General features: G+C 50.2%; 3 protein-coding genes across 3 annotated transcripts; 2 read left to right on the forward strand and 1 right to left on the reverse strand.

The window, feature by feature from the left end:
• Positions 1–910: 910 nt before the first annotated feature.
• On the forward strand, positions 911–5,020 carry ncr1 (sphingolipid transporter NCR1; the record flags this gene model as incomplete). Its single annotated transcript, XM_056880003.1, has 3 exons — positions 911–1,177; positions 1,255–4,711; positions 4,769–5,020. 3 exons carry the CDS (start codon positions 911–913, stop codon positions 4,870–4,872), a joined length of 3,828 nt encoding a protein of 1,275 aa, XP_056725322.1. The 3' UTR covers positions 4,873–5,020.
• A 572-nt stretch (positions 5,021–5,592) lies between these two features.
• On the forward strand, positions 5,593–9,206 carry N7487_012274 (putative importin beta-4 subunit). Its single transcript, XM_056880004.1, has 3 exons — positions 5,593–5,683; positions 5,741–8,051; positions 8,259–9,206. The coding sequence occupies exons 1-3, from the start codon at positions 5,638–5,640 to the stop codon at positions 9,172–9,174; spliced, it is 3,273 nt and encodes a 1,090-aa protein (XP_056725323.1). The 5' UTR covers positions 5,593–5,637; the 3' UTR covers positions 9,175–9,206.
• A 235-nt stretch (positions 9,207–9,441) lies between these two features.
• Positions 9,442–11,185, reverse strand: N7487_012275 (cytochrome P450; the record flags this gene model as incomplete). Its single annotated transcript, XM_056880005.1, has 4 exons — positions 9,442–10,433; positions 10,486–10,738; positions 10,802–10,974; positions 11,056–11,185. The coding sequence occupies 4 exons, from the start codon at positions 11,183–11,185 to the stop codon at positions 9,442–9,444; spliced, it is 1,548 nt and encodes a 515-aa protein (XP_056725324.1).
• Positions 11,186–11,542: the final 357 nt, after the last annotated feature.

Genomic DNA, 11,542 nt, shown 5'->3' on the forward strand with positions numbered 1-11,542 from the left:
CACCGGCGATGCAGACACAGTCATATTTGTCTCTTCTGTTTTGAGACTCGGAGTACCTGTTCATAGAATGCGGTTCAGCTCGGAGTCGGTCATTTCTATGCTTGTGTAGTTTTTTTTTTGAATGAAATGATGAGTATGTATTACAAAATAACATATCTTAGGGCTTACAATGTAGACTCAAAAGTCTACCTTTTTTAGGGTCTCTTTGAGCGACAAAAATTTCGATATGTCAAAGGTTATACATAGAAAAGTCTCTTGCACAGAATATGCTTTTTTACCACCTTCGTATACATCTAAGAGAACACCTAAATAGGTACTACAAAGACCACTAAAAAGACTGACAAGCCGCATAAGCGGCCGCCTATTCTTGTAAATATATATTGAAAATCATTTAAAAAAGTATTTTGAGTAATCTGGGTCTAGTTCTAAATGCCAAGAAGAGGAAATTCAGTCCTACAATGTGATTTGAGCCACGATATAGCCAAATCATTTGTGCCTGACGTTAGCGCCAACTGGGTACTTTCATGGGTTTGTTGCGTGACTGTGGTGACCGTGCGGGGACCAAAAATGTACCGGGGGTCTCCGCCTTCACGTCACTCAACTCTCAAAGCTTCCAAGGTTGCTTTGCTTTCTTACTCTATCTCTTACTCTATCGCTTCTTCTATCATAGCCACTATCAACCTTGCATTATTGATATTAATTTGACCTTTGTATTAAACCCCATCGTCAATTTGTCCTTCGAATTCGCATTCCCTCCTTGCACCAGCTCCTGAGCTCGGCCTACAACCTTCCCCACACGGACCGACCAGTGCATGGCCAACCTCTGGTATTGAAAGTGTCGCCCTCGCCATCTTAATTGAAGGTTGGTATAAAGGGTCCTTTCTCTCACCATATTCACCCTTCCCACAATATGCGGTTACCTAGGGCTATCACTGCAATCGTTGGGCTGGGCTCTTTTGCGCCCATGCTTGTCGGCGCACAGGGCGAAACCAAAATTCACGAAAAGGGCCGTTGTGCTATTCGAGGTCATTGTGGAAAGCAGTCTATTTTCGGGGGAGAATTACCCTGTCCCGATAATGACTTGGCGCAACAACCAGAAGATGCTGTACGCCAGAAGTTGGTAAATCTGTGTGGCAGCAAGTGGAGTGAAGGCCCGGTCTGTTGTTTAGATGAACAGGTGAGCAATCCTGACCTGTCGTTTCAATAAGGTTGCCATGTCTGTATTTATTATTCCATCATGCTGATGAGCCATAGATCGATGCGCTTTCAAGTAACCTCAAACTAGCAGAGGGAATCATTGCATCCTGTCCCGCCTGCCGAGAAAACTTCTTCAACATCTTCTGTACCTTTACATGCTCCCCTGATCAGTCGCTTTTTGTCAATGTCACCAAGACAGAAGAAAACAGCTCTGGCAAAAGACTTGTGACCGAGTTGGACAATATTTGGTCCAAGGAGTACCAAAGCGGCTTCTTCGACAGCTGCAAGAATGTAAAGAACGGTGCTTCGGGTGGAAAAGCCATCGACTTCATTGGTGGTGGTGCGAAAGACTATACCCATTTCATGAAATTCTTAGGTGATAAGAAGTTTCTGGGAAGCCCGTTCCAGATTAACTACCACACAGAGCCTAGTGGGTCTGACCCGCAAGGAATGGAGGCTTTGTCAATAAAGCCAAAGGCCTGCAATGACGAGGACAAATCATTCCGGTGCTCTTGTGTCGATTGTCCGGATGTGTGTCCGGAGTTGCCCGCCATCTCTCCCCACAAGATATGCCACGTAGGACTTCTACCATGTCTCTCCTTTGCCGTCATTCTCGTTTATTCCATCTTTCTATTGTTCGTTATGGCTCTCGCAAGCTATGTCACATACAAGGAGCGCCGGTTCCGCAAACCAGAGCGGGTACGCTTGCTGCAGGATCCCACACCCAGCGACGACGAAGACGAAGGGGAAATCATGCACCGTGGAGGATATATGGAACGGTCACAGGGAGTGTACAAGCTCAACTCTGCGCTGTCAGCCTTGTTCCACCGAATTGGTGGTGCTTGTGCGCGGTTCCCAGCAATAACAATATCTGCCAGCGTCATCGGAGTTGCGCTGCTGAGCCTAGGGTGGCTGAGCTTCACTGTTGAAACAGATCCGGTGCGACTCTGGGTGAGTCCATCATCTGCGGCCGCCCAGGAGAAGGATTTCTTTGATCAGAGCTTTGGTCCATTCTACCGAGCCGAGCAGGCATTTTTGGTGAATAACCGCCCAGAGAACGACTCACGCCCGCTCTTGGACTACGAAACCCTCACTTGGTGGTTTGACGTCGAGTCTCGTGTGCGCCGCGTGATCTCGTTGGACCAGGCTCTTAACTTCGATGACGTTTGTTTCAAACCGACCGGAGAAGCCTGTGTCGTGCAATCGGTCACTGGGTATTTCGGCGGTTCTGTCTCAAACCTTGACCCAGATACATGGAAGGACCGACTTACCCACTGTACAGAGTCACCCGGAGACCCTAGTTGTCTGCCCGATTTCTCGCAGCCCCTCAAACCTGAAATGATTCTTGGTGGATATGAAGACACAGGGGATGTTCTGGGTGCCCAGGCACTCATTGTGACCTGGGTGGTAAATAACTATGCGCAGGGAACCGAAGAAGAAGCAAAAGCTATCGATTGGGAGAACACTTTCCAGGCCGTTCTCGGGGTAGTCCAGGAAGAAGCTGCCGAGCGAGGCCTTCGCGTGTCGTTCAATTCCGAGGTCAGTTTGGAGCAGGAACTGAACAAGTCTACCAACACAGACGCGAAGATCGTCGTCATCAGTTATCTGATCATGTTCCTCTACGCCTCAATGGCTCTGGGTTCCGTCACAGTTACCTGGAGGTCTCTGCTGTCCAATCCGTCCAATGCCCTTGTTCAGTCTAAATTCACACTGGGTATCGTCGGGATCGTCATTGTTTTGATGTCTGTTTCCGCGTCGGTCGGATTGTTCTCTGCAGCGGGCGTCAAGGTGACCTTGATCATTGCTGAAGTTATCCCATTCTTAGTCTTGGCAGTTGGAGTAGACAACATTTTCTTGATCGTCCACGAATTCGAGCGAGTCAATATCAGCCATCCCGATGAAGAAATTGACGAGCGAGTTGCCCGAGCAGTTAGTCGAATCGGACCTAGCATCTTCCTGTCTGCTTTGACGGAGACGGTGGCCTTTGCCCTAGGTGTCTTTGTTGGTATGCCTGCTGTCAAGAATTTTGCCGCATACGCCGCCGGTGCTGTCTTCATCAATGCCATTCTGCAAATTACTATGTTCATCTCCGTCTTGGCTCTGAATCAGAGACGGGTGCAGAGCCTCCGTGCGGACTGTATCCCTTGTCTTACTGTCCGAAAAGCAAACTCATTTGGCTTCCCCGAGGAAAACTACGACGGACAGGATGGGGAGAGCACCTTGCAGGCCTTTATTCGTCGGGTCTACGTTCCTTTCCTCCTGGATCGTCGTGTGAAAGTTGGGGTTGTTATATTTTTCTTGGGTCTTTTGACTGCTGGTCTAGCCTTTATCCCCGAGGTTCCTCTTGGGTTAGATCAACGGATTGCGCTTCCCAGCGACTCGTATCTGATTTCATATTTCAACGACCTGGATTCATACTTTGGCGTGGGACCTCCGGTCTACTTCGTGACCCGGAATGTGAATGTCACCGAGCGAAGTCACCAACGACAGCTCTGTGGACGGTTCACCACTTGCGAGGAATATTCACTGCCCTTTGTTCTCGAGCAAGAGTCTAAACGTCCGGATGTGTCTTATCTTGCAGGTTCTGCCGCGAGCTGGATTGATGATTTCCTCTATTGGTTAAACCCCCAGCAAGACTGCTGCAAAGAAAATGGCAAGCTTTGTTTCGAGGATCGCGTTCCTGCCTGGAACATCTCTCTCTCGGGAATGCCAGAAGGATCTGAGTTTATTCATTATGCCAAAAAATGGATCGATGCTCCCACCGATGCCTCATGTCCCCTCGGTGGAAAAGCACCCTACAGCAATGCTCTGGTTATTGATGAGAAGTATACGACAATCAATGCCAGCCATTTCCGTACTAGTCACACACCCCTTCGGAGCCAGGATGAATTCATCGAGGCGTATATTGCAGCTCGCCGGATTGCAGATGGCATCTCACAGGAGCATAATATCGACGTCTTCCCATATTCCAAGTTTTACATCTTCTTTGATCAATACGTTTCCATTGTGCGACTTACTGGTACCCTTCTAGGGTCGGCCGTGGCTATCATCTTCGTCTTGACCTCTGTGATACTGGGGTCTATAGCCACGGGTGCTGTCGTCACAACCACAGTGGTTATGATAGTGGTCGATATCATTGGCACCATGGCGATCGCTGGTGTCTCCCTGAACGCCGTGTCTCTTGTCAACTTGATAATTTGCGTGGGAATTGGCGTTGAGTTCTGTGCTCACATTGCCCGAGCATTCATGTTCCCCGCTCGACCCATTATGGAGAAGGTTCCTGTCGAATTCCGTGGCAAGGATGCTCGAGCATGGACGGCCTTAGTCAATGTCGGTGGCAGTGTCTTCAGTGGTATCACCGTAACCAAGCTTTTAGGAGTTTCCGTCCTGGCATTTACTCGGAGCAAGATCTTCGAGATCTACTACTTCCGTGTATGGCTAGCCCTGGTAATTTTTGCCGCTACACATGCTCTCATCTTCTTACCAGTCGCTCTTAGCTACTTTGGTGGCGGTGGTATGTACAAATTGACCCATCACCATTGAATAATGTGAACCCTACTGACCGATTTAGGTTACGTTGACCCTGCGTCTGACGGTGGCCTAGAAGCCAACCTCGCTTCACGTGGTTACCGCTCCTCGCTAATCCATGATGATTATGACACTGATGAATATTAAGTGATGCCTCGGTTATTTGGGGCTTCATTGGTGTGTGGGTCTTCTGGAAACCACCGGATGCACGGCTACTAGTACATCACAAAGCACTTGTCAACCCGGTGTTCTTTTTGCTGAAGCACAGATTGCTCACCATCGAACAAGATGGACGGAAGAGGAAGAGGAGTTCGGAAGCGAAGGGACCTTTTTTAATTGCTTTTTCCCTATATTTTTCTATCTTCAATATAGGACATTTCTATACTTTTCTATGGCCTGCAGGTTCCATTGACTTAGGTACAGCTGGTATACTAATGATCATGTCTCAATTGCAGACTTTATAGTAAGAACCAATTGTGTGAATGATCACCATAACATGATAGTACTTCTTAATGTATAATATAATACAATCCTGCTAAATATAACCCAATATAACCCAATATCAATCGAGTTGAAAGAAATCTCTGCCCAAATTCCCGCGTGTTGACAACTGTTCCCGCACTAAGCCCAATTCGGCACGAGCCCACTCCCCTAAATTTTTTTTTTCTGTTCTTCTCTTTTCTTCTCTCCCCCCACCACTCTCCTTTTTTTTCTTCTTCATCTTCCTCTCTCTTTCCTTTTTTTCTTCCTGTCAATATTGCTTTGTGATACCCCCTTTGAGTTGTTTGTCTGAGACAGACTGCTCAATCCCCGTTCCTGTGGCCTGAGTCTCTGATAGAGACCTGGGGCAACTGAAACCGTTGAAAAAAAAAAAGAAATCACCCGAAAATCTTCTATATCCCCCCTTCCATCATGGATCAACAGCGATTCCTGCAGCAATTGCAGATTATCCTGGATCGTGAGTTCGTCTTGCAACGTCGAAGCCCATGTTCGTCTCGCTGACCCCTTCATGTAGCCTCCCAGGGAAACCTTAAGGAGGCCACCGGAGTCTTGCAAAAGGAGTTCTACAACAAGCCCGAATCCCTTGTCTTCCTCATCCAGATTTGCACTAGCCATGAGGACCAAAATCTGCGCCAGCTCTCTTCCGTGGAGTCCCGTTCGCTCGTTTCCAAGCACTGGTTGAAGGTTCCTGCCGACCAGAAGCCCCAGATTCGCGAGCAGCTGCTTCGCTCCACCATGGGCGAGAGTTCATCTCTCGTTCAGCACTCCATCGCTCAGATCATCTCCGCTATTGCGAAGATTGATTTGAACGACGGCGAGTGGGCTGACCTGCCCAACCTGCTGCTTCAGGCTGGTAACAATGGCAACGCCGCAGAACGCGCTGTCGCTATCTATATCCTCTTCACCATCTTGGACACTCTTGGTGAAGGCTTTGAGGAGAAGTTCCAGGACCTCTTCAACCTTTTCAACAAGACGATCCGGGACCCTGAGAGTGCTGAGGTTCGTATCAACACTCTCATGTCTTTGAGCAAGCTCGCTATGCACCTCGACTCTGAGGAGGATGAGGCTCCCGTTAAGGCATTCCAGGAGATGGTTCCTGCCATGGTCGCCATCCTCAAGGACTCCATCGAGAAGCAAGAGGAGGACCACATCATGCAGTCTTTCGAAGTCTTCCAGACTCTGCTCGGTTGTGACCCTGCTTTGCTGACTGTCCACCTCAAGGACCTGGTCATCTTGATGAACCAGATCTCTGCCAACACCGAGGTGGATGAGGATGTCCGCACCCAGGCCATCAGCTTCCTCATGCAGACCATTCAGTACCGCAAGCTCAAGGTTCAGGGTATGCGTATTGGCGAGGAGCTCACGCGCACCGCCCTCCAGATTGTCACCGAGCTGGGTGATGCCGCCCCTGGCGATGATGATATCACTCCTGCCCGTTCTGCTCTTGGCCTCCTGGACATGCTCTCGCAGAGTCTGCCCCCTAGCCAGGTTGTTGTTCCCTTGCTCAACGCGCTGGGCCAGTACTTCAACAACCCCGACCCAGACTACCGTCGCGCTGGTATCATGGCTCTTGGCATGTGTGTTGAGGGTGCCCCCGACTTCATCAGCACCCAGATGAAGGAGATCTTCCCTATGGTCCTCCAGCTCCTTGCTGATCAGGACCCTAAGGTGCGCCAGGCTTCGTTGCACGCTGTCGCTCGTCTCGCAGAGGACCTCGTTGAAGACCTCAGCTCCGAGCACGCGCGCCTCATGCCCTTGCTCTTCCAGAACTTGGCCAGCGCTATGCAGGAGTACAAGGGTGAGGAGGAAGGCCCTACACTTGACATTATCAAGGCCGGCATTAGTGCCATTGATGCTGTCGTTGATGGTCTGGATGAGAAGGATGTTTCCCCCTACCAGGCTGAGCTGGTTCCTATCCTGCACAACCTCTTTAAGCACCCCGATTTCAAGATCAAGGCCCTTGCTGCCGGCGCCCTTGGCTCCCTCGCCTCCTCTGCCGGAGACTCCTTCCTCTCATTCTTCGATGAGTCGATGCATCTCCTCCAAGAGTTTGCCGCCGTCAAGGACAGTGAGGATGAACTGGACCTCCGTGCCAGTGTCACCGACTCCATGGGTGAGATGGCCGCTGCTGCTGGCCCCGAGCGTTACCAGCCGTACGTTGAGCCCCTCATGCGCGCTACTGAGGAAGCTTTGCACCTCGGTCACTCCCGTCTCAAGGAGAGCACATACATCTTCTGGGGCGCCATGGCCAAGGTCTATGGCGAGCACTTCACCCCCTTCCTTGACGGAGTCGTGAAGGGTCTGTACGATTGCATCGAGCAGGACGAGAACGACCTTGACGTCGACCTCGGTAGTGCTGCCAAGGATCTTGTTGGCCAGGAGGTTACCTTCAACGGCCGCAAGGTCAAGGTCGCAAGTGCCGACGATGAAGACGATGGTGATATTGAGGATGTGGACCTCGAGGACGAGGACGACTGGGATGATATCACTGCCACCACTCCTCTTTCGCTCGAGAAGGAGATTGCTGTTGAGGTCATCGGTGATCTTGTCACCCACACCCGCAGCGCTTTCCTGCCCTACTTCGAGAAGACCATTGAGCATGTGATGCCCTTGTGTGAGCACCCTTACGAGGGTGTTCGCAAGAGCACCATCAGCACTCTGCACCGCTCTTACGCCATGCTCTTCACTATCGCCGAGGAGAATGGTCAGATGCCCAAGTGGCAGCCTGGTCTCCCCCTTCAGGTTCAGCCTGCCAAGGAGGTCCAGAAGTTCGGTGAGATCCTCATGACAGCTACTGTCAAGATGTGGACCGAAGAAGATGACCGGTATGTTTCACCTAACCTTTTTTTTATTCTCCCTTTGCCCAACCATTTCTATGATGATGTTTTTCCGCTTAACCCAGCTCACTTTGATGCGCCAAAGGCGCACTTGATGTAAACGGCGAAGTCTACACTCTGAGATCTACTTCTACCATTGCCTCATTATTTATCACTGTCGATTCAATGACTTGATTGCTGACCGATACTTAATAGCTCTACTGTCGCCGATATCAACCGCAACATGGCCGAGAACCTGCGCTTCTGCGGTCCCGCCCTCATTGCCAACGAGACCATGCTTCACAATGTGATCCAGATGATCACTGATATCATCACCAAGCAGCACATCTGCCAGGTGGAATTCGGCCCTGAGGAGGAGACTCTCGAGGCTGGAGAGGAATCTTCTGAGTTCGACTGGATCGTTGTTGACACCGCCCTGGACGTTGTCTCTGGTATGGCTGCTGCCATGGGTCAGAGCTTCGCTGAGCTCTGGAAGGTGTTCGAGAAGACCATTCTTCGCTACGCTGGTAGCTCTGAGTCTCTTGAGCGAGCCACTGCTGTCGGTGTCCTCGCTGAGTGCATCAACGGCATGGGTGCCGCTGTGACCCCCTTCACCTCCGTCTTCTTGAAGCTGCTCCTTCACCGCCTCGCCGATGAGGACTCCCAGACCAAGTCCAACGCTGCCTACGCCGTTGGCCGCTTGATTCAGCACTCCAACGCTGAAGCCGAGATCATCAAGGAGATCCCCACCATCCTTTCCCGTCTTGAGGCTTGCCTTCAGATGAATGTCTCGCGTCTCCAGGATAACGCCACTGGCTGTGTCAGCCGCATGATCTTGCGTTACCGCGATAGTGTCCCTACCAAGGATGTTCTTCCTGCCCTGGTCAATATTCTTCCCCTGAAGAATGACTTCGAGGAGAACGAGCCTCTGTACCGCATGATCTGCCAGATGTACAAGTGGGAGGATGTCACCATCCGCGAACTCACCCCCAGCCTCCTTCCCATCTTCCAGTCGGTTCTCACCGGCGATGAGGATCAGTTGGAGGATGAGCGCCGGGCCGAGCTCATTGAGCTTGTCAAGTGGCTGAACCAGATGCAGCCTGGTGCCGCTCCCTGGGCGGAGCAGCTGTAAGCAGGCTGCTTCTATTATGGATTGATGAACAAAAAAAGGATTTATTTAATGGATAGACGGATGGCTTGGAAGCCTGAGATGACTAGACGATACCCCAGTCACTGCGGCGATGATTGATGAAACCCCCTCAAAAGTTGCTGCTGTATATACTGTCAATGACTACATGCTTTGATCTTCAACCTTGACCCCTTGTGTAGAAGTGCGTAAACTACATCCATACATGTATCTGTACCTCTGTAGCCGCGTCATGTCGTAGATCACAGAGTCTCAGCTCCGGCGAGTAAGCTTCACTTCAATACCCGTCTGCCGCACAAAGAAGCTATTATGCGTCATCCAATCCTCCTTCGGATGGACCAACTGGATATCATACCGCGACACAAGAGTTGCAATCACCTTATACACCTCCAGCAGACCAATGTGCTTGCCGATACAAATACGGCTTCCACCACCAAAAGAGAGGTCAGCTTTATTCATTGACAACAAACGTTCCTGGAATGCCTCTTCAGTCTCCTGTTTCTCATCACGAAGCCATCTCTCCGGGCGGAATTCTTCGGCATCGTCGCCCCAGACAGACGTATTGCGTCCCACAATGTAGGGGTTCATGCCAACTATGGACCCTGCAGGAACGACACTTCCATCAGGGAGGGCAAGTCCACCCTCTGGTACGTATCGTTCCAGGAGCATGGCGACACCGGGATGACATCTCAATGATTCTCGTACCACGGCATCTAGGTATGGTGACTGCCTGGCGGCTTTGTATGATACCACCTTGTTTCCAGAGGTATGGTCATAGGCGGGAATCTCGGCTCTGAGACGCTCCCAAACGTGAGGATGTTTCAAGGAGAAGTACAATGCCGCGTTAATGGTGATGCCCGTTGTGTCGGCTCCTGCAATCATGTTGAACAATAGATATGAGATGATTTGCGAGTCGTCCACCACGTCTGGGAATTTCTCCTTGGCCTCGATGAATTTGTCTAGGAAGTCGGGCTTGCTGGGGTCATGATAGTCGGTGTCCTTGTTCTGTAGTCGGTCCATGAGGTGTTGGATTGATATGTTGGCGACGGTTCCGAAGGATGGCGGGCCAATTCGGTAGATGGGGTTTTTGTCCAACAAGTGATCCAGAATTGGCATCTGTCCCACGAGGGAGAAGTAGTCCATGGCCACATTCGCGATTCGTAGGGTATCGTCAAAGTCACACCCGTGTTCCAGGTATCCGAGGGGCTGGCTGAATGTGGCATTGCCAACCACGTCCCAGGTATCTGGACGATTTATAAGTCCTGGGAAGGATGGGTTGGCAGGGTCTGAACTTACAATACGCAATCCATTCACCTAGGTCGCATGTCTTGTTTCGGTTGGACCTATCGATGAATTTCTCCTCCAGGCGTTGACACAAGTACGAAATCATATCATCGATATGGGGTTCTAGCGGAAGCACCCCGGCCAGGGAGTAATGTTTCGAGATGGGTCGCTTCTGTTGTGCATGCAATTTAGGATCGCATTCGCTGAAGAGATTGTAGATGATTTTGCCGTTATTTTTAGCACTGCTGCCATGATAAAACTCGGTCTATCACAAGCTATGATCAGTACTAGTAACCAGCCGCGGTCAGAGAGAGAGAGAGAGACCCACCTTCAAATACTCCGATTTGATATTGTAAACTGTCTTGATCAACTCGGGAATATCCAGGTCGAGCACGTTGGGGCCAATGCGCACCACTGGGCCGTACTTCTTGTGCAGCTCGTGGATGACCACATGGTACTTTCCCTGGCGAACATGTAACATACGCCATAGGTTCGTCCAGCCTATCCAAATATGTGAGGTCAATATGGAACTGGCTCCCTCTGCTACCAAATTGGCCTTGAGAAGGATACTGGTCGACTCACCTGCGAGAAAGGGACCAGGATAACGGCGTAGCGGTGAGAGGAGATAGGTCATTAAATACCAGATCGTGAGTGCTAGGACAAAGCCATAGCCAAGTATAGTGGCAGCATCTTTATTCCCATAACCAAACATTGTAGGAATACGTGAAATGAGATTTGACTGTTTCAGCAGAGTTGGACACATCAACTCTCGAAGATCTGTCAGATTGAATAAAATTTATAGACCCATGTACGGTGTGCAACATGCGAGTATGACAAAACATACCCCTCACAAGGCCGCATATACTGAGTAGACGGAGTATACAGAGTATAAATGAGCATGCGAATCAGCAAAGTAGTTAACCGAAGATACGAAGATCCTCCATGCTCCATATTTCTGGGCCTAGATTCAACCGTGCTCCAAAGTAACCCCTGTTAATGCCAATCAGATGAAACATTAGCTCCAGCTGAATAGGAAAAACACATAATTTATTCACCCCAAAAGGGGACA

The sequence above is a fragment of the Penicillium crustosum genome (assembly GCF_028827405.1).
Source record: "Penicillium crustosum strain IBT 35664 chromosome Unknown utg000005l_segment0_segment0, whole genome shotgun sequence".
Lineage (NCBI taxonomy): Eukaryota > Fungi > Ascomycota > Eurotiomycetes > Eurotiales > Aspergillaceae > Penicillium > Penicillium crustosum.